General features: G+C 39.0%; 1 protein-coding gene across 4 annotated transcripts in view; it reads right to left on the bottom strand.

Moving 5' to 3' along the window:
* Positions 1-17,361, bottom strand: part of LOC140532999 (GTPase IMAP family member 8-like) — a 65,046-nt gene extending 47,685 nt beyond the window's left edge. For 2 of the 4 annotated variants that reach the window (XM_072652247.1, XM_072652248.1), the window contains exons 1-5: positions 14,568-17,361; positions 12,459-12,516; positions 10,787-10,879; positions 3,951-4,678; positions 3,022-3,070 (exon numbers count right to left, since the gene is read on the bottom strand). In XM_072652247.1, the coding sequence (XP_072508348.1) occupies positions 3,022-3,070; positions 3,951-4,678; positions 10,787-10,879; positions 12,459-12,516 (928 nt within the window). In that variant the 5' untranslated portion in view covers positions 14,568-17,361. Of the gene's footprint in view, positions 1-3,021; positions 3,071-3,950; positions 4,682-10,786; positions 10,880-12,458; positions 12,517-14,567 lie in introns of all 4 variants that reach the window. The other 2 variants (XM_072652251.1, XM_072652250.1) reach the window with 2 other exon arrangements.
* Positions 17,362-23,743: the final 6,382 nt, after the last annotated feature.

Raw genomic sequence — 23,743 nt, 5'->3', positions numbered from 1 at the left:
CAACATGATGACGATTATATGGTGGGTATGTGTGTGTGTCTCATCAAAGAATTCTCAGTTCTCTAAAACTAAAATATTCTAAGAAGTACTTCACATGGAAATGTACTGAACAAAAGGAAATTCATTAGTGATTCGTAATGCACTTTAGGTCATCATAATGAATGCAAACTGTCACTGTAAATGACAAAGAAAATTTGACTTATTTGAGCTTTAGGACTTAGAAGTGAATAATTTTCTGTGCATGCATTCTTCTGTGTTTTTCCTCATGCTTGCCCTATTTTTCATCCACTACATGTCTCCTCAAGACTGACTTCTTTTGTAGAATCGTTAAAAGACCATTTTGAAACTACCCTAAAGGCAACCAGTGATTATCAAATTTTTTCACTTTTGAATGTAAATTTTCATTGTGATTGTCATTGTTGTTACTGATTCCCATCCTTACTGTATTATAGTCAAACTAAGGTTATGAAAAAATATTTCTTTCTCAAACACTGCTTTCACCAAGCCATGCTTCTGCCCTAGAAATTAACATGATTCTTTTGTATATCAAATGAAGTCCAAAGTCAAGTCCTTTAAAGATTTAAGTCCAGCATAGCTACTTCAGGAATTCCATCCTTCCTGATCTGGGAATCGTCCAATGGTTCCCCTGAAAATGTGATACCTATGCCTGCTCATGTGGCTCCCCTAAACCTGAATGAATTTACCTCCTAAAGTTTCCCATCTCTGTCCAATTCCTGCCTACCATTTAAGGCCTAATGATAATTTCAAATGAGCTCCTTCCATAAAGTTTCCCCCAACTAGTAAACTAATAGTGATCCTTCCTATGAACTCTGTGTGACACTTATGATCTGTGTTTCCTGTTATGAAACTTTTCTCTTCTTATGCACTTTGACAGCATACTATTTTCTCTGTCTGTGTATTTTATCTTTCCCAATATGTATCTCAGACCTAGGACCATGCTCTATATTTCCTTTGTGCTCTTATAATACCACCATGGCATTGTGCATGTGAGAAGTGCACACTAAATTTTTCTGGAAGTTACCCAAGAGAATTAAGAGCCACTAGGAAAGAATTAGCCCTAGTCTGGTGCAAGTGTACAAAAAAAGCAGAGATTGAGATGGGTAAAGTTTGACTGATCACAAGCTAAAATGAGGTCAGTAATACAATGCTGGTGAACCAAAAAATCATGTGAGATATGGACTATTTGAGTTAGATAAGATCCAGCTTTTACATGTGAAAGATGAGAAAAGCGAAGCCAGAGAAGGAAAACGCTTTCATTCAATTCAATCATGGAAGTGAGAAATATCATCTGGGATACCGAGAAATACTGAAAAAAAAAAATGAAGAACTGGTCATTTCTCTCTAGAAGAGGAGTTATTAACCTAGAATCTGTGAAAATTTTTAAAAAATATTTTGAGAGCTATTTTTCAATCTAATCAGCTTCCTTGGTATTCCTATGTATTTTATTACATACATTAAAAGAAAATTATATGAAATAGTCAACAGACTCCATCAGATTACCAAAAAGGTCCACGACATTAAAAGGTTAAGATCCCCTGCCTTGAAGTATACATTCTTTCTCATCATCCTTTCTTCCCTGTGGGGTTTATCTCCCTTCTCTAAAGTCTCTGCAATTTTTTCCATCCAGTCCAAAAGCAGATTTCCTGAAGGTAAAGTGCTGACCTCCCTGTTGCAGACAATCTTCATTCTGTTCTTGAAGAACATCTAGGGTCTAAAACTAGGTCTAGTCAATGACTCTTGACCAAAGGTTCTGGAGTCGGGACCTCTTTAAAACCCTTCTGCCTCTTTCTTCTCACCCTTCTCCCAGAGTCAGAAGATCTAACCAATGGACAAAAGAGATGAGGAAGAGGGAAAAGGAACTGGATGTGAGAGAAATGGAAGAACTTAGAGAAATAATTGGCAAAGGGACTCAGAGAGATCACAATGATTCAACTAGTCATTTTATTGAGAATCTATTATTAGACACAGTATGACAGGGTACAAAGACTCTAGAATATGGCATCTCAGGACCTGAGAGCAAATCTTCACTTTATCCCTTACTACCTGTGTGACTCACAACAAATTACAGAGAGATTAAGTAATCTCCCTGGTCCTTATTTTTCTCACCTGTAAAATGAGGGAATTAGCTTAGTAGTTCTAGTACAGCCATTTATTTGAAAGGAAAGCCAAAGCTGAAGCTTTTCAGAACTCAGCTGATATTTCTAAAAGTTAAAAACTAAATCAGGGCATCTCTCAGGTAGACATACCTAATGTTTTTTTTTTTCTCTTGATTGGCATAGGGAAACCTTTCAATTGAGCATTTGGGGAGACACTTGCCAAGCATTAGGCATCAGGCAGCCTATTGTCTCCATACTTGAGCGATGGGGTGTAATAACACTGGTGAGTTAGACAGATAGAATGTTGTGACAGATAATGGACACATTCTGGGAGTTTTCTATCCCAGGATGGTTGATATTGGGCTGGGTCTAGTGCATTAAATTTCAATACTGTCTAGGAGTTCAGATGAATCAAGTTTCTCCTGATCAAGAACAGGAGTCAGTATGGGAATAATAAGAGTCAGGAGATCTAGGGAACTAATCTGAGTTCGTTGTCATTAAAGATGAGAGCAAAGTTGATTTTCTTCATTGTCTATGTTTTAATTTGTCATGGACAAAGAAATTAAAGCATTTATTTGTTCCCTGAAGGATTTATAATAGAAAACATAGAGCATGTTTGTGGATTTGACTTGACTTAATTTTACTTGACTTGACTTCAGGGGATGTACCTGAAGTGAAAGGAACTACAGCTCATCCCATAGATAGATCTCCTTGTAGCTATTTCCAGTTCTCGTCCATCACATGTTCCTCACTTCCATGCTTTTGCTCATGCTCTCATGCTGTTTTCTTTGACTGAAATGCCCTCTTTCTGTCTTCCTAACCAAATCTCTCTTGTCTTGAGCTATGTAGACATGGATATATCAGACTCTAAAGGGTTAAAAAAGAAATTAAGTCATGGTCTTACCAGATGCATTGTCTTCCTTTTGATAAGTCTCAACTATATTCACCAGACTCTGAAAAAAATAAGAGAGGGAGAGTGGGGAACAATCTTTGTGAATCACCAAATTCATCTTCTCTCCAAGAACAGAAATAAAAATTAAAAAACATTCTTTAAAGGCAAAGAGTTGTGCTTCCTAAAGAGCAGAAAGTAGTCCCAGATATTTTGCATCAGAGATGAAATAATAGGCACCTGACCTGCAGGAACCTTGGGACCCTCAAGAAAACCGAACAGGGCCTGAACAGAAAGACAATAAGTTGTTAGACCCATCTACTAATGCTATTGCCAACACTACCTAAATCCATTCCAACTCTCTCATTTTACATAGGAGAAAACTGAGCCCTAGAGAGAGCCTCGCCTGTGGTCACAGAGCTAATCAGTCATAGTTCCAGGATAACCACAGCTCCTGATGTATCCTGGCTAGTCTACATTACATTTTACCACCCTCTGACCCAGATTGCCATCTCCTACACAGGGCTCTTCTTGATCCTACAAGTCATTGGTACCTTCCCCCAGTGAAATTACTTTTTACTTAATTGTATGTATTTTTTATTTCCAAATGTGTGTTTGATTTTTTCTACCAGTAAACTGTGAGTTCCTTGTGGGCAGAGACTTTTTTCATTTTTGTCATTGTATTTCTAGAACCTAGCAGAGTATTAGCTACATAGAAGCTTAACAAAAGCTTATTACATGAACGGATTCCAAAAAGATTATGTTACAGATGCAGTACTTCCATTGGATCCAAGCATGTGCTGTGGCCCCTTGCCATGGCACATGTGCTCTAGCTCCATTCTAAAGGAAATGCACAATTTCGTTACTCCTTTTTGAAATCAAAAGCATCATAAAAATGTAACAGATGATGTTGATCAATGTAATGCTTAGATTCAGGCTCTTACCTGGGATTCTTGGGCACTTGGTAGTCTTGGCAACATAGCTGCTTTAGAATCTACAATATTTTCTTTCATTCCTATACTTGCATTAAAATGTGCATATGATTGGCCATTCTTCTGCATTAATGAATCAATCTGTTGAAAGAGATTCTTAACCTGAGTAGACTGTTCTGCCACACCTGCTTTGTTGTTGAAAGCACAGAACTGGACCCCACAGTCCAGAATCAGCGTCTTGAGATACTCATTGACAGTTTCTTTAACGCACTCTAGAAGTAAGTGATCCTCCAGTTCTTCTTTCCTCGTGAAAAGAAATATCATGTGACTCATAGCTTCAACTCCAAACATCTCCTGAGTACCCTTCACCATCTCTACATCTTCCACTGTGTTAAAACCCAGGGATGTCACAAGGAGTAGGATGTGGGGACCTGGGGAGCAGAGGGTGGTACATTGCCTGATCTCTTCTTCCCTTTCTCTAGCACAGATCCTTGTAGAGAAAAGATCAGGGGTATCAATGACCACAACTTCCCTCTTTCCCACAGTTCCACTTTCTTTCTTGCAAGTTTTCGTCAGAGGTTCTTCACTATATTTGGACTCAAACACTTGCTTCCCCAGGATGCTGTTGCCTGTTGCACTTTTCCCTGCACCATGTTTCCCCAGGAGGAGAATCCTTAATTCTGAGGATCCAGAGGCCACTTCTGGCTCCATCTGCTGCTGCTGTCTCTTCTTAGCTGACTCTGCTGGGAAAAAAGTGTTCTTTTGATACCCATTCCCTATGACCATCACAAAGAACAGGATCCTCAGAATAACAAGGGAGTGTATATTATTTCCTTATAGTTCAATACCATTCAACAGTCATTCATCAAGTGGTCCACTGCATGTCAGGGTCATCCATTTGAAATTCAAAGCCATTCATAATCTGCCCCCTACCATCCCAGTCTTCTTATACTATCTATCCCTTGTCCATATACTCTGTGATCCAGTGACATTGTCTCCTTGATGTTCCTTGAACAAGACATTACATTTCTTGACTCTGGACATTTTCTCTGATTCTCCCCAGTGTCTGGAATGCTCTCCCTCCTTATCTCTTATCTCCTGCCTTTCCTGACTTCTTTCAAGTCCCAATAAAATTCCATCTTCTACAGGAAGACTTTCCCAACCACTCTTAATTTGAGTGTCTTCCCTTTTAAAATAATTTTCTGGTTGTTCTGTATATAGCTTGTTTGTGCATACTTGTTATCTCCTTCATTACTCTGTGAACTCCTTTAAGGCAAGCATTGTCTTTTGCATCTCTTTGAACCCCCAGAACTTAGGACAATGCCTGGCATGTAGTAGGTACTTAATAAATGCTTACTTAATGGCTAAGCAGAAGACAAGGTAAAACCACCATCTCTATTGTTTACCCTTACAATTCAATTAAAAAAACATTTCTTCAATATTAATTAGGGATACTGGTCTACAATTTTCTTTGTTTTGGCACCTCCTGGCTTAATTATCAGCACCACATTTGTGTCATAAAAGAAATTTGATAGGATTCCTTTACCTATTTCCCCAAATAGTTTGTACAGTATTGGGATTAATTGTTCTTTAAATGTTTGATAGAATTCACATGTGAATCAATGTGGCCATGGGGGTTTTTTCTTAGGAAATTCATTGAGGGCTTGTTTAATTTCTTTTTCTATTTCTTTTTCTATTAATCTGAATTATATACATTTTTGTAGATATTCATCAATTTCATTTTGATTGTCAAATTTATTGGCATAATTGGGCAAAATAGCTTCTGACTATTGTTTTAACTTCCTCTTCATGGGTGGTGAATTCACCCCCTTCATTTTCAGTACTGGTACTTAAGTTTTCTTCTTTCCTTTTTAGACTCAAATTAAGGCAATGATTTATCTAGTTTATTGTGGGATTTTTTTCATTAAATCAGCTTCTAGTTTCATTGATTAGTTCAATGGTATTCTTACCTTCAGTTTTATTCATCTTTCCTTTAATTTTCAAGTTTTCCAATTTGGTGTTTAATTGAGAGTTTTTAATTTTTTCTTTTGCGGGTTTTTAAGCTGCATGCCCACTTCATTTACCTTTACTTTCTCGACTTTATTGATATAAGCAATTAGAGATATAAATTTTGCCCTAAATACTGCTTTGGCTGCATCCCATAAATGTTGGTATATTGTCTCATTGTTGCCATTCTCTTTAATAAATTATCAATTGTGTCTATGATTTATCCTTTGACCCACTTATTTTTTAGAAGTAGATTTAGTTTCCAATTAAGTTTTATCTAACCATTTATCTAACCATTATTGAATGTAATTTTTATTGCTCTGTGATGTGAAAAAGATGTATTTACTATTTCTGTTTTTCTGATTTTGGATGTGAGGTTTTTGTGTCCTAGTACATAGTCACTTTTTGAGAAGATCCCATATTCTGCTGAGAAACAGGTGTATTCCTTTCTATTCCCATTCAATTTTCTCAAATCAGTTAAATCTAAATTTTCCAGAATTTTGTTCACCTCCTTAACTTCTTGTTTATTTTTTGGTTAGGTTTATCTATTTTTGAGAGGGGAAAGTTGAGGTCCCCACTAGTATAGTTTTATTTTCTATTTTCCTCTGTAACATTCAGTTTTTCCTTCAAAAATTTCTGTGCTATACCATTTGGTGCATCTATGTTTAGTATTGATGTTACTTCATTGTCTATGGTGTCTTTCAGCATGATATATTTTCCTTCCTTATCTCTTTTAATTAGACTTCTTTTTGTTTTTGCTTTGTCTGAGACCATGATTGCTACCACCTCCTTTTTTTTCTTCATTTGAAGTATAATAAGTTCTGCTCCAGCCCCATACCTTTGCTCTGTGTGTGTGTGTGTGTGTGTGTGTGTGTGTGTGTGTGTGTCTGTGCCTCAAATGTCTTCCTGGTAAACAACATTATTGAAATAAATAACAACCTTAGAAAAGCTGCAGGATTTAAATAAACCCAAATGAATATTCAGCATTTCTATATTTGACAACAAAGTCCAGCAGCAAGAGATAGAGAAATTTCATTTAAAATAACTGTAGACAATATCAAATACTTCTGAGTCTATTAAGACAAGACAAGATAAACCCAGGAACCACATGAACAAAATTAAAAACATTTTTCATACAGATAAAGTCAGATCTAAACAATTGGAAAAATATCAACTGCCTGTGGGTAAGTCAATCCAATGTAATAAAGATGGCAGTTCTACCTAAATTAATCTACTTTTTCAGTGCCATATCAATCAAAGCACCAAAAAAACTATTTTATAGGGCTAGGGAAAAAAAATAACAAAAGGTCAAGGATATTAAAGGAATCAATGAAAAAAATGTGAAGGAAGGTAGTCTAGTCGTACAAGATCTCAAGCTGTATTATAAAGTGATAATTAACAAAACCATCTGGTATTGGCTAAGAAATAGAGTGTTAAATCAGTGGACTAGATTAAATACACATTACATTATAATAAATGGCCATAGTAATCATGAGGAAGCATGCTATCCATGTCCAGAGAAAGAATGATACTGTCTCAATACAGATCAAAACATGTTATTTTTAACTTTCTTCCTTGCCTTTTTTTCTTTTTTTATTCAAGTCTTCTTGTATAAAATGACTGTTGTGGATTTTCATGATTACTTATGTATAACTGATATTGGATTGTTACCATTTCTGGGAAGGGAGGGATTGAGGGAAGGATAGAATTTGGAACTCAAAATTTTTTTAATGTTACAAAAATTATAACATGTAATTAGTGGAAAAGTAAAATATTATAATAAAAAAGTGGGGAAAAACTTCTTCAGAACCACTTTACTTGGTGCTATGGGAAATGTAAAGTTTAATCTCCATTCCTTCATGGATCTTACAGTTTACTAAAAATATAAGAAATCAGGATAATTATAATATATAATAACACATGATAAGTCCATTTTGCTAACAGGAAGGAATCAAAGAACACTTCATTAGAGGAGCTGAAATTTAACAGGAGCTAGTGTTAAAAGATAGGTAGGAATTTAGCATCCGAAGAGGAAGGTAAGGCATTGCAGACTTGGGTAACCATGTAAAGAAAGACTGCGGGCTTGAAAAGTATATTGCACATTCAGGAGAAAGAAGGTAGTCCAATTTGGCCAAAACACAGAGTACATGAAAGAGAGTAAAAAGAAATAAGGCTAGAAATCTGGGATGGTGCAATATTTTGGAGAATCTCCTATTCCAGGGAGAGGAATTTGAAATTTACTTGGAAGGAGTAAGATGCAAGAAGAGAAATAGGGGAAGGGTAGAGATCAATTGATCAATATTGATCAACTTATCAGTGGTTAATTTAATGAACTTATAAAAAAGTGAACCTGAACTTTGAAGTTTTGATTGTCCATACCTCTCTTTATAGAGTGTGAAAATGACCATTGATATGGTCAAAATTAAGAATAAACTATTTACAGAATAAAAGGTATAAGTTTCGATGGCAGGTACTGACATCAAGAAGATTTGATTGACAGGTACTTCTTGGTCCAAGAAGATACTCTTACTATGATGGCCCATGCCAAATCATACTTCTTCTAGATCACAGTAAGGGAGGAAGAAATTAAGAAGTGCTTATTGATCTATTGATTTCTCCCTTTCCCCTCCCTCAGTAAACATCAGCAGCTTCCATGGGGAACTAGCATACGGCACAATTACAAGATCACCACATGTGTTCACCCACAGCTTTTTTGCTGGCCAAAGAGAAGAATTCCTGAGAATAGACTTTCATAGCCTAAAAGGTGACAAAAGCCAACCCAGTTCTGGAAAAACCAGGAAGAAGTACAAGGGAGCTCCATATTCTTACCCATGCCACATAAAGAGTGAGTTCATGGACTAAAGTTTCAACATGATGGAGAAGAATGCATGTTCTTTGCTACTCTGTCCTGTGATGGTGAGTTATTTGAATAGTACAGATTGTTTGGGAAGTGAGTTGTCTGCCCAGAAGCTGTGAAGTGTTTTGCATAAGGCAATGTTTTCCATTTCATGGTTATCTAATCTGTTGAGGGTTCACCATGATGGTCCAAGGAGCTCATGCTAAAGATTTTGTAGCGGTGCCTTAAGCAGTAAATAATTGTAATTAATACTGTAGTACATTCAGTTCCCCTGAGTATCCACAACACACTTTTTTGTTCTTTTTGAAAGAGGAAAGGAATGAAAGTGAACAAGCATTACATAGCACCTATGCAATATAGCATTGTGCTAAGGACTTTACAAATGTTACCACATTTGATCCTCACAATAATCCTGCAAAGTAGGAATTCTATTTTACAACTGAGGAACCTGAGGCAAAGAGAGGTTAAGTGACTTGCCCAGGATCACATAGACAGTAAGTGTCTGAGGCTGGATTTGAACTCAGGTCACACTGACTCCTGACCCAGAGTTCTATCCACTGTACTACCATCTGTGTATATATTCTTTTTAAAAAGATGGGAGTAGGACTTGAATGAAAAAAATGTTGGGACTCAATAATCTAGGGGAATGTACAAAATAGAGGGTGGCACAATAATTGTGGAAGGGATTGTGTAGAACCCTGTGGAAGAAAGAGGTTTCACCCAGGTCAAAATTTGCCTCATTACTATTCACAAGATCATTTCCCTTCCGAGGGTAGCTTACAGATGATGTGAGAGTTTGATGTGTTTTCTCTACCTTTCTTCCTATTCTCTAAAACTTTTTTGTCTGCTGTGTGTATGTGTGCATCTCAGAATAAAGGCTTTCCTTTCCCTGATATATATTGATGACCCTGAATGCTTATACAGGAACTAAAAGCCCTTTCACTCATGTTTGTGAAATGTAGATATGAGTCATACCAAAGTTATATTTGGGTCTAGGAGCTTAGGAGCAAAGCTTATTTTTTAAAGTGGTATTTAAGGGTCACCCCTGAAACCAAACTTGGTCTGTGACCCAGATTTTGGAGAGCGATAAGGAACTTCCTCCAATCACTGCAGTCAGATACTGACATGGTTACTCCAGACAAGGGGATATAGTAAGAGACAAGAGGGTAATGTGGATAGAGTATTGGACCTGGAGTCAAAATAGACTAGGGTTGAACCTAACATCATATATTCAATACTCATGTGACCATGCGCAAGGTATTTAAAGCCTCAGTTCCTTCATGTGTAAAATGGGAATAAATGTAGTCTGCAACATCTATCTCATAGGGTTTTTGTAAGGAAACACTTCATATACCTTAAATGTAATAAATGTGTGTATACACTGTAAAAAATAAACAAATAAAGGAGAAGATCAGGATAAATTAAATCAGGATAATTATAATATATAATAACACATGATAAGTCCATTTTGCTAACAGGAAGGAATCAAAGAACACTTCATTAGAGGAGCTGAAATTTAACAGGAGCTAGCGATAAAGGATAGGCAGGAATTTAGCATCTGAAGAGGATGGTAAGGCATTGCAGACTTGGGTAACCATGTAAAGAAAGACTGCGGGCTTGAAAAGTATATTGCACATTCAGGAGAAAGAAGGTAGTCCAATTTGGCCAAAACACAGAGTACATGAAAGAGAGTAAAAAGAAATAAGGCTAGAAATCTGGGATGGTGCAATATTTTGGAGAATCTCCTATTCCAGGGAGAGGAATTTGAAATTTACTTGGAAGGAGTAAGATGCAAGAAGAGAAATAGGGGAAGGGTAGAGACTATGCATGTTTGTAGGCAGAAGAAAAGGAGCAGGTAGAGGAGAAACTGAGGAAGGATGAAGGAAAAAGGGTAATTATTGAAGCAAAGTCTTAGAGGTAGGGGGAAAATGCTATCAAGAGATCAGGTAGAGAAAATGAGTGAGGAATAAATAGACCGTATCACCTGAGACCAGAGGAGTGGAGGAAAGAGTGGCTGATAATGCTGAGTTCTGCAGAGAGAGATAAGACAGCTTCAGTTGGACAGTCTCAGTCTTCCCTGTGAAGCAGAAGTCTCTCAATTAGTATGAAATTAGCTCAACCCATGTGCAACATAAGACACCAGCATCATGTATCCAGAACGGGAAGGGATTTTAAGCCATCTAGACCCAACAATAGATTGATAATCATTTATTAAGTACCCACTCTCTCCCATACACTGTGCTTGGTGCCAGGGCTGACAAAGACAAAATTGAAACAGTCCCAGATGAGTTTATATTCTAACCCAGGAGAGAAGATGCATGGATGTGGGCATATACCAAACTCATGTAAAACAAGAAGAGGATCTCAACAGGTAACCTTGTGAATGGGATCGTAATAATAAGAATAGTGATGATAATAACAGTAAGTTAGCATTTCTGTCACTCTATAAGTTTTATAGAATGTTTTACAAGTATCGCTGTGTCTTTTTATCACAACAGCCCTGCCTGGGAGGGAGCCTTCCTTTCAGCAATGAGGTAAGATGCAAGATGTCAGCATTTTAAGAGAAAGTGAGAGGAGAGCAAGCAAAGGCAGAGAGTGTAGGCAGATTTGTCCAGGAGTTTGTCTGAGAAAAGGACAAGAGATTGCTGTTGTTAGCTTGAAGGGAAGGGAAGGTCTAATAAACTCATACTAAGTATGTGAGAGACATATGTGTTTATGGGTAGGAGGGAAGAAACTGGTAAGGAGAGACTGGATTTCACAGAGATAAAGGGAAGTGATAGTCAATGTAATCTGCTAGAGGAGATGGAAGGGGATGGGATGAAAGGTACATACAAAGGGAGTTGGCTTTAGTGAAAGGGCCCCTTAGTTATCAGCAACTGGGGGAAAGAATAGCTAATAGGAGACAAGTCGAGGGTTGTGAGATGTGAAGAAGTAGAAAAGAGAGAGCTCCCAGGAAATGACCTCCATTGTCTCAGAAAAATAAGAGGTAAAGTCCTCAACTGAGAGAGTGAGGTGAGTGAGGTGGGAGAGAAGGGAACCTTTGAAATAGCTTCTCTGGGGAGAGTGGGACAGGAAGTGAATAGGAGGAAAATAAGAGATTGTATCCTTGCAGGGTGGGCCCAGTAGGGGAAGACAAAACATGAATTTTTAGTGGATCCAGTCAGCAGAGTTCCATGACTTCCACCCACTCCATTCAATGGATAGAAGGAGAAGCAAAGGAAAGAGACTGTGGGAGTAATCTAAAGCTGGGTTATGGCAAGCAGGAACAAAGGATTAAATAGTAAGCATTGGGTATTGAGCTAACTAAAGGGTCACAGTTGAGAATGGAGAAGAAAATTGTCAAAGCATGGGTGACAGCCTGGGAAAGTCCAAGACCCCGATTTTACAGTCAAAGAAACTGAGGCCCTGAGGAAAAAAATGATTACTCAGGTGGTCACATTCAAACTCAGATCCCATGCCTTCCAATTTAACACCCTTTCCACTGGACTGTGGTGACACATTTATCTACTGTCACCTTTTAGCAGTTTTCTTGGTGTTTAGGAAGTCACTAAAAAGAACATTATTCCCCAAAAAGTACAAGTACCACAAGACCACTGTTACAGAGATAATTTATGATGTGAGAAAAAAGAATCCTTCTCCAATAATCCTTTCCTTACCTACTTGTTGGTCTTGGACTCTTTCTTGATGATCCATGTCTGTAGCTTCCTGAAGCATCTGGGGAAAATTCAGGATTTAGAAAATTTCATCAAACTAGTCTCTCAAGCAATAGAAGTGACACAGCAATATGCAGACTTTTTTGATCAAAGGATCCCAGTTCTCTCATCCCCAAAATATAAAACTTTTAGTCAATATGGAACATTTTGGTGTATTATAATATCAAAGATTTGGCATCATTTTAGTTCAACATGAAGCAACTGATCATTTCTAATACATATATATGTATATGGATAGATAGATAGATAGATACACATGTTCAAAACATTTTAATATTGCATTGTTCTAGGTGCCAGCATTTAAGAAGGATATTGATAAGCCTGAGAGTGTTCAGAGGAGGTAAAGCATTTGAGTACATGAAGTTGAAGGAAATGGAGATGTTTAGTCTGGAAAAGAGGAGATTCAGAAGGAATTTGTAGAAACATTTTTAAAACTTCTTTTTTAATTTCCCTGGAAATACTGGGAAATAATATTTCTCTCTAAAACCCTTTCCATATTTCTAGGGAAAAATCACTGCAAAGTAGGGTGTTAGGTAGAAGACAAAAAAGCATTTCTTAAGGAAATAAATTGAGAATAATAACAACTCTTAACTCTTATCAAGTTGACTTTGCATTTATTAAGTCCTACTATGGGCTGGTCCCTGTGCTAAACTCTCAAGATACAAATAGGGGTCAAAAAAAATTTTATAACACCCTCTACTCTCAAGAGCAGGGGGATCATGCAAATAATTATGTACAAACAAGATATACACATGACTGATTGGAAATATTCACAGAGGGAAGGCACTACAATTTTGGAAGACTGGGGAAAGCTTCTTACAGAGGGTGGGATTTTAGCTTAGGTTTGAGGAAAACCAGGGAAGCCAGGAGGCTGAGATGAGGAAAGAGATGTTTGCAGGCATGGATGACAGCCATTGAAAATGTTCAGTCAGAAAAGAGAGTGTCATGTGTTAGGTACAGCAAAAAGACCAGTGTCAATAGATAACAAAGTACATGGAGGGAAATAAAGTATAAGAAGACTGAAAAGATAGGAAGGTGCCACATTATGTACATCTTTGAACACAAAGCAGAGGATTTTTTATTTGATTCTGAAAGAAATAGGGAGCCACTGGAGTTTTTTGAAAAGGAGAGCAACATGGTAAGATCTGGACTTTAGGATGATCAATTTGACAGTTAGGTGTAGACTAGAGGCAAGGAGACCAACCAAAAGGTTGCTACAGTACTCCATGATCTAAACCAGGATGACAGAAGTGTCAGAGGTGAGAAGGGATATATATGAGAGACAGTTTCAAGATAAATTGACAGAACTTGGCAACAGATTCTATACAGAGTTTGAGGAAGAATGAAGAGTCAAAGATGATACCAAGGTTGTGAGCCTGAGAGAGTGAGAGAAGACCCTTGACAATAAGGTAAAGTTATGAAGGGAGAAGATCTAGAAGGAAAAATGGTGCAGTTATAAACATGTTAAATTTAAGATGTCAATGGGACATTCAGTTCAAGATGTCCAATAAGTCGTTGGAGATATGAGACTAAAAGTCAGGATGCAAGTAAAGACTGCACAAATAGATCTGAAAATCATCTACATAGAGATCATCATTGAAGTTACAGATGCAGAAAGATCACCAACAAAATAGTGTATAAAGAGAAGAGGGCCAAGAACAGAGCCATAGGGGCTATCCATAGCTGATAGGCATGATTACATAAAAATCCTACATAGGAGGTTGAAAGAAAGCAGTCAGAAAAGTGGGGGAAGAGGGAACCAGGAGGAAGCAGTGTCACAAAAACTTAGAAAAAGAATATCAAGAAGAGGATGTCAACAGGTCTTTTTGCTGTACCAGTACTAGTATTAATCCAGTACTAGCATTAATATTTTTTCTTCAACAGATAGCATAGCTATATTCAAGTATTTCAAGGCTGCTGTAACAGGGATGTGTTTAATTATGTTTAGCCCCAGAATGAAGATCTAAAAGCAATTGCAAAGAGGCAAACTGAGGTTTGATGTCAGGATAAGTTCCTAACAATGAGAGCTATCCAGGAGTGGAATGCACTCACTTGGGAGCAGGAGCAGGGAGAGAGCAACGGCTTTCTTTGGAGATCTTCCAGCAGAGGATGGAAGACCACTTGTCAAGCTATCCTAGGGCAAAGATTCCTCTTACGTACCAGTCAGACTCCTTGGCCCCAGTGGTCCCCAGGAATTCACAAATTCTGTGATTCTGATTCTGTGATATTGTCTGACAAATGACAAAATCCTATAGATTACCAAGAGATCATAGAATATGAGCAAAAACACCCAGGATGATTCCAAAGCAAAAGAAAATGTATAAAATAAGAAAGAAAGCAGAAATTAAGGTCAGGAACTAGAGTTTTCAATGCAGAACTTAAAACAATCTGTGTTGATTCTAAAACAAAATTAGCACGGTAAGTAAAATGCAATACCCAATAGAGAATTTCTCCAAAGGAGTAGAAACTCTATACCATACATCCATCTTCATATAACATAAATAAAAATGTGTGACTCCAAACCACCAAATTTCAAAACAGGAAGTCCTACAATTTCCTTCTTCTCATAGATATAAACATGCAAGTGACCCAAACCACCAAGGAGAGTTTCATGTTGTGGTTTTGCAGTTATTCAAGGATGGGGCAAGGGGCTCCTTCCTGTAATATTTACATAGATGCTCCAGGGCCCAAAACTTAATCTCATTCCACTAGGACAGCATGTTTCTTTTGGTTGTATTTAAATCCTCCTTAAATAACCTCCTGAATATTACGATCACAAACGTTACAGCTGGAAGAGCTTTGAGATCTGAAGAGAAATGAGTTGCCCAACGTCACACAGTTAATCATAATAAGATGGAGAGAGAAACACACAGCAACAGGAAGGTTTTAGGTGAGGTAGAAGGATGTGTTGGGAACAATTTTTAGGGGTGGGAATACACAAACAGGGAAGCTAATTCTGCTCCTCTCTGGTTAGAGATGGAAGTGAATATAGCCAGGACTACAGGAAACAGCTTTTATGAGCAGACTGTGCAGCTGCATAAGCCAGCAGCCTTTCCTTGGAGCCTTTTGGGCTACTTTTGCTCCCTCCAATCCTCTTCTCTCCATTGTCTAAGAAAAGTTCAAAAATTGGCTATTACCCAAGGACCTTGGGAAAAATGCCCTATTTCCCTCTGGAGAGGTCCCAGCCTCAGTACGCGATGACCAAGAAATGGGTGGGCTAGACAACTTCTCTACTTTATTTCTTTTGTGAGGTGTGTAGTGAAGGGAACTATGATTTTTCCTTCTTCTTTTTTTTTTTTTTTTTGAGGCAATTGTGGTTAAATGACTTGCCCAGGGTCTCAGAGCTAGTAATTGTCTGAGGATTTGAACAAAGGTCCTGCTGACTCCGAGGCCAGTTTTTCCCATTTTCATGTTGAAAAGGGAAGTAGAAATGGCTAAATAATTTGCACAGGGTTAGAGAGAATCTTGGCAGAGGTAGGAAAAAGAATTACAATGTATTTCCAAACAAAACAACTTTTACATTTTACTTGCTACTTTTCTTCAAATGTTGCAATGCCCTGTTACTCTGTCTGTTAGACCTTAAGGCCCATAACCAGCTGGTGAATGCCATTCTTTCTTTGGGATGTGCTCTATAAGGTCCCCTAAGATTCAAAGTTAAAACAAAAGACCCTCACCTTCTCCCCCTCTACCCCCCATCCCCCACATTTCCCTAATCCTATGCAGTGCTGGAAGCTGGCGGCACGGTCAATGCCTAGCCATGGAGTTACATACTGAGCCCAGAATATAACTTGTCTGTTGAAAAACACAAGTCTTCAGCTCCTGGTCACAGGTGATCTGGTGAACTGGTCAGAATGGTGGCCAAAGGGGATACCAGGTAGAGGGCTTTCTCAGTAATCCTTTAGATTCCTTCCCACCTACTATACCTCAGACTCCTAAAATCTCCAGAAAGAGCTGTAAAAAAAAAAAAAATCAGAGAAGTTTGCCTTTGAATACTTGCAGCTTACAGGGTCTTCCCCTTTCTTATTCTGAGAAAAACATATTCTGCATACACATATGCATGCATGCAGGTACACACACACACACACACACACACACACACACACACACACACACACACACACACACACACCCGCACGCATATTCTCATTTGAAAACTAAATGCCTAATCTCTAGCCTTCCCCAGAAGCAGAAACTGCTCTCCAGAAGTCTCAAATAGCCATCAACACTTCAGCATAAACTAAAACCCCAGGTTCTCTCTTTGGGAAAGATTTGATCTCAGGCTTTGTCTTTAGAATAAAAGACTGACCCATTTGAGGGTTGGATATCCTACGCATGCACAGGGAGAGATGTTTCATCCTTCTCAAAGTCCCTGACAAAATAGGCAGCCATCTTCCCAATCTCTATACAACTGCCCTGATCTGTAGTTCTTTCTGAAAATATTGTTAATTCTTTGCATCAATATTGACAGACAATAGCTCAATGGAGTCCATTTGGTTCCAAACACTCTCAGGTTCTCCACTTTCAACCTGATCCTACCCTGCTTCTCCTACTCTTCTGGGAAGGCTGGATAATTCTACTTACTGCCAGGCACCCACTTTCCTCCCAATGCAGTTACCATAGAATCTGCCAGAAGGAAGAGGCTCTTGGTAGGAGAGGATTAGGAGAAAGACCCGCTGTTCTCTGGCTGTCTCACCTGCATCAGCAGCCTTCTTTTTCCTCTCTCAGGAACCGTTACTTAATATTCTGTCATAAAAAAAGAAATCTTGTGACTGAAGAGAAAACGAAAGCTACTCTGTGCCAGGAGTGATCCAGGCTGAGGGAGGAGCCAGGACCTTCATGGAAGTAGAGAACACAGACATAAACACTCCCCTCCTGTGGCCACTTCTCTGTTGCCTGGTGTGCTAGGCATTAGGGGAATGAGGGAGTAGGAATTCTCACTCTAGTTACAGGGAAGAAAAACCAGGGAAAGTCTGGTGGCTGGGGTTGGTGTCAAAGAGAAAAGGAACAGTCCTTAGACTCTAAAGTTATAAAGTAGAGCAAGTGGTTGGACTAGTAGAAATGGGAAGGAGAGGGAATATGGAGGTGGGGAAGAGGGAGCAATAGCCCCTACCATGAGATTTTGAACTGTCCCAAGTTATTATGAACAGAAGACTGATTCTAGACCATCAACCCTCAAACCCCCTTCCCAAATTTTAGAGGATATACTGTACTGCACAAAATTACAAGACTCTGAAGGAGTCTTCAATTCTAATCCTGGCTTTGTCAATTATTTGGGGGAATTCATTTAATTGTATTGGATCTGTTTCCTGATGTGTAAAAGACAGGGACAACTGGAGATATTTCTGGAAATTTTGACATGCAGAACAAGTTAACATGAACGGAGCCAAGGCAAGCCAAGAATAGCACACTTTCTAATTAATTTCATAATTCATGGAATGAAAAAGAATATAAGTAACAAAGGCAAACTGTTGAACAGGAAGAAAATTAATTTCTAATTTGGCTTCTGTATTGTGGCATGAGCTCAAGTGTTAAATTTTTGTGACTTTAAATATTTGTACCTTAGGAGACCAGTGCCCTTAGATCACAGAGTACATGGGGGAGGGATGAAAGGTAGAAGAAAACTGGAAAGGTGGGAGAGGAAGATTAGGATGGGTTTTGTAGGAGAGAGGTGGCATTACCAGAATTGTGCTTTAGGAAAATCACTTTGTGACTGAATTTGGAGGTTTGACTGGAGTGGGGAGAAATTTGAGGCAGGTCCAGGGGCCAACAGCTCACTTGACAAAGAGGCCCCAGTCCCCCAGAGCTGAAAGGAAAAAGCCCAGGCTTCTCTCCAAGCACCTCAGAGACAAAATACCTGAGTTACCTTGGGCAAGTCATTTGACCTCTGTAAACCTCATTTTCCTTATCTGTAAAATGAAAGTGTTGGATTATATAGACTCTAAAGACTCTTCTCTCACTAAATCCCAACCAGTTCTCAATAAATCCAATAAATACAAAATCACTGCTTTCTTGTGAATTGTAACCTTAGGGAAGCATTTGTACTATTAGTAATGCTGCCCTGCCCCCTAGAGGTTGAAAGGAGACTAGGAAGAGAAAACAGAAAATGCACATCCACACTGTCCTTTAGACCAAGACAGTACTGAAGAAAAGAAGGAAGTGTCTAACCCCTTCCACTCTAGCTTTCAAGACTTTTACATACCTCCATCTAGTCTTATTTCCTACTGTTTCTTAACAAGCATTCTCTATTTCAGTCAAGTCTATCTCCTCACTTAACCCTAGGAACTGCCATATTCATTCCCAACATTCTACCTTTTCTTAGGTGGTGCCCTGCTCGTAGAACACCCTTCCTTCTATTAAAAATCCTATCTTTTTACAGAGCTCAAGTCTGTACTCCTCCATGAATCCTTCTCCAATTTCTCTTAGTCGTAATCTTTACATTTTGCTCTGACCTCCTACTTTCTGGATACTTATATAGAAGGGTTACTTACTGATTTCCTGTGAGACCTGGCTCCTCCTTTTTTTCTAATACTTTCTAATTCCTAGGAAGAAGGACCATAGGAATAGAAATACAATGAGTGGTTAAATTCATTTTTAATGTCTTTGAGAAATTGAATTGAGAATCTCTCCTACTGTCACTATGACCTTGGGAAAATTCCACTTTTCCTCTCCTTTTCCCCTTCTCATTCAGTAGGTAACAGGGCAAATGCTCAACTCTTTATGCCTCTACTCTGTTCTCTGTTATTGATTTCTGTCTGAGGTGAATGTTGGGGAAATGATCCAGGTAGGAACACAAATCATCACCTGAACCATCCCAAGGGGAAGCTATCAAGGACTCTTTCTGTCCTATTGACTTCTAGCTCCAACTAGGCAATGCCACAACTTGTAATTTGTGGGACCTAAAATATATTGCCTCCTTCCAACTGTCTTTTCCTTTTGCATCTCAAAATTCTTCAGCCTCCATCCCATCCCCAATGGTCTTTACACACACTTGAACCAAAGTAAGCTTTAGAAGTAGGAAAGGTACTGCATTTAGAACCAGAGGACCTAGATTTACACCTCAGTCCTGCTACATGTTATCTGTGTGAAAAGGAGCATTTGTTTAATCTCTCTGGACTCTTAAATGCTATAAAGGCTTCATTAATGAGGGAGGGATAAGTTTCAACATGTATAAACGTAGAGGCTTATATACAGTGGAGTCTACAATACCCTTTTTCACTGTGATAGTGTGAGGAACCTCAAGGGCTACCATAGGAGAAACTAAATCCACAGGAAATCAAAAGCAGGACCATCCAAGCACTAGTTCAAGATCTGCATGAAGCTAGATAAGAGATGGGAAGATAGGAAAAGATTTTACATGTTTCCTTTTGGCAATTGGTTAATTTCAAAGTGGATCAAGACTCTTGCTCCACTATCTTCCAATCTCTTGTTATCACTGGAAACAGAAAAGTTCTAAGCCTGGGAATTCTCAGGGGACTCACCACCTGAAGCCTCTTGCTGCTTTCAGGGCCCTGGAATGGATCAAGCAAAGAATGAGCAAAGACAGATCCTGGAAAGCTGACATAGTGAAAGACAAAGACCCGGAGATGGGACAAAGGCTGTGCTGACCAGGGAGCAGGGTGCTTCCCCAGAGATGGACGCAGCACTGCTACAAAATCCTAGCTGCTGACGAGATCAGACTGGCTCTCTCCTCGCTTTCCTCCCTTTTGCCTGACTATTTACCAAGCCAATCCTAGCAGATTCTCATCACGTAACATCTTGCCCCAGTCCTATTCCCCAGAAGTGTTGGGGACAGTTGGAAACGTCACCAAGAAAATCCCTTTGGCAAAGCTTCTTCTTTATAGTTTTGCTGTGGGGCACTTTTATTTATTTTGTTTAAAATTTAAAGTCATTCATTTTATTGTAACTTAATAAAACACGTTGCTGATTTTTAAAGATCCATTTGTCTGTGTCTTATGGATGAGGTTAGTCAAGCAAGAGCGGGAGATTTCCCCAGTACGAAGTGGTGTGGCCCAAATTAAGATTTCTGTTTTCATGTTTCAGAACAGTATTCCAGCAATATGCCATAAAGCATACAAGCCTGTTCTGGTAGAAGTAGGAATAGTCTAAAAGTTTATAGAGCAATGAAAATACTGCAGCCATTGCAATTCCTTCCTCCTAACTCCCATTACACACACACACACACACACACACACACACACACACACACACACACACACACACACACACACACACACCTATTCTATGTGCGCTATAGGCTCCCTTGGACAAAATCAGTAAGCTGGGAGCTTAAGTGTGCCTCCATCTGGTGGTCCAGTGATACACTACATCCCCTAACTGGATAATTCACTTTCTGTAGGTCCCAGGAAGCAAGGCAAGAAGCCTCATGTGGTTATCTACTGCTATGGCAGCACCACCAGTGTCACCTGGAACACCCTCCAAACTCAACCTAGTTCATACCCATAATCACAAGTACATTTAATCACACAGTGTAAGCACACAGAGGAACTTGCATTCTAATGGCAGGGACAATGGATGGATGGATAGATGGGTAGATGAATAGATAGATGAGTGAGTGAGTGAGTGAGTGAAAAAGCATTTACCAAGTGCTTACAATGTGCCAAAAACACTGGGGATACAAATATAAAATAAAAGACAGTTGCTACTCTCTAGTAATTCACCTTCTAATGGGAGAAACAACCTTCTCACAGGTGGTTTCAGTTTCAAGTCAGATGGAAAGGTTTCATGGTTCTTAGAGTATCCTTGGAAAGCAGACTGGTAAAGCAACTTCCTTAATGTCATTTCCACTGATAAAAAGCTATGTCTTCTTCTCCTGTTGGGCCATCTGACAGTATCAAGGGTTTTGTTGGTAAGTTCTTTTCTGAGCCTTTTGCACCTGTGGCTACTGAGCAAGCCCCTGCAGCATCTACAGTTGCCAGGGAGCAGCTCCGTGGAGGTTGCTCCCCTCACTGATGGCTGTAAGGGCAGAGCTAGGAGTGGGGCTGGTGGTCTGAGGGGCACTGCTATTCCCAGGACTCTTGGGCTCTGGACTTGTAGTTATCTAGATTGTTGTTTGTTGTGGTGTGTCCTTTGTTCTCAAAGAGAACCATGATGTCAGGGAGGTAGTGCCTCAACATGCAAGTGAATTAAATTTAAGTGAGGGAAGTCTGTGCAAAGTCACCAGCCTCATTTTCTCCTCCAGAGCCATCTGGGTCCATTGGCCAGATACACATTAGGATGACTGGCAATGGCCACAGACAGTGGAAAACTTTAAAAGCTAAGGTCTTTAGCAGATCTCAATTTGACTGAGACAAGGCTTATTCAGTGGTCAAGGATAGGTTTAAAAAATTGTCTGGATAAGTACAAAATGCAGCTCCCTCCCAAGGTGAGTGGTATGGTTCCCTGAAAGGCAGCCCTGTGACATTGTTTCTTATGTACATGGATTAGGACAAGACACTAGCCTTTGCTGAGAATCCTCTACATAAATGTAGAAAGACTGTTAAAGAAATCAGGGAAGTAGAGTTTGAAAGCAATGGGAATGAGACAATCTTTTGAGCTTTCAAATGCCTAATGAGAGCCTCCTGAGCTGTAGACATATAGGCAATGGTGAAGAGGTAACTTTAACAACCAACTCTCTCAGGGGAAAAAAATTGGGCACACAACACACTTTTAAGTACGTTCAATGCCTGGCACAGAGTTATCACTTAATCAACCTTTATTGATTGAATGATTAAGTTTAATCTGCATTACTAACATTTACTCCATTGTTTTATTAAGTCTAGACCAGGCCTGAACGACCTGTGGTCCACCAAAGGATTTTGGGCAGCCTGCAAAAATGTAGAGGATCCTCTACATTTTTCATGGGCCAACTGAAATCCTTTAGGGTGATGGGAGTGGTCTGGGGGCCCCACATGGAACAGGCCTGGTTTAGACAATTAACAAAACAATAAATCAAGTCTTGATTTGTTGGCCAGTTTCTAAGTTAAAAATGTTCACACTAAAACTTAACTGATTGGCTCTAGAGCTAATCTGAGTGGGCTGCAGCACACTCTGGGGTGCTGGTCTTGCATCACGTCCCTGTATTTCTAGCTTCTACAACCCCGGATACTGATAAGAACAAACATTTCTGGTGACAGCAGTCTCTTCTTAGTTGACTTGAGATTCTTGCTCTCAAGGTGAAGAACTCATCTACTCTTATACATCCTATTCATCTGCCCTAATCTGTATAATTCTCTCATTTCCATATTATTATTTGCCTTTCTTTTTGTGGTGGCAAAGAACTTGAAATTGAGGGGATATCCATCCATTGGGGAAAGGCTGAAGAAGTTGTTCAAGGATATGATTGAGATAGAATACTACTGTGCTATGAGAAATGATGAGCAGGCTAATTTTAGAAAAACTTGGAAAGACATATGAACTGATGCTGAGTGAAATGAGCAAAATCAGGAGAACATTGTACACAGAGTAACAGCAATATTGTAAGATGATCAATTGTGAATGACTTGGCTATTTTCATTAACACAGTGATCCAAGACAATTCCAAAGGACTCATGATAAAAAATGTTATTGATCTCCAGAAAAAGAACTGATCAAGTCTGAATGCAGATCAAAGCATCCTGGTTTTCACTCTCTATTTTTTGTGTGGTTTTTGTTAGTGTTCTCTTTTACAGTATGATTATTACGAAAATACATTTTGCATGATTGAATATAGATAACTGTAAGGTTTGGAATTCCCCTGTCTGGGGAACCCTGTACCTCCCCCACAACTGTGGGATGAGTTTGATACCAACGGAAGAGGCCAAGGGGCTCCAGATTGATTATAGAGAGTAATTTAATCAACCATCATAAATACTTAGAAACAGGGGCAATCTTGGACAGTTGCCAGATAATCAATGGATCCCTGCAAAGACCCCATGAACGCCCTTTTGTAAATATAGAAATCAAACAAAGGGAGGTGGAGCCATAGCGTATATCACTTCTGATTGGTGGATATTTCGAGTTTCTGTTTAGTACTAAGCTCATTTCGGAGCTTGGGGGGTAAGCCCATGTTATTGGATAAAATACCCAGCATAGGTTTGTGTATTTATGGGTCACTGTGCTGTTACTGTTATTTGCTTTCATGTTATCTTTCATTGTCATGTTATCATTACTGTCTGGTCATATTTAGGTCACAGTATTCATATTATGACTTTCATTGGCCACAGTTTCTAAGTTACAACTCTGTCTAAGTT

This window comes from Notamacropus eugenii, chromosome 3, assembly GCF_028372415.1.
Source record: "Notamacropus eugenii isolate mMacEug1 chromosome 3, mMacEug1.pri_v2, whole genome shotgun sequence".
Lineage (NCBI taxonomy): Eukaryota > Metazoa > Chordata > Mammalia > Diprotodontia > Macropodidae > Notamacropus > Notamacropus eugenii.
The sequence above is the reverse complement of the archived record's forward strand: the minus strand, read 5'-3'. Positions and strand labels throughout refer to the sequence as shown.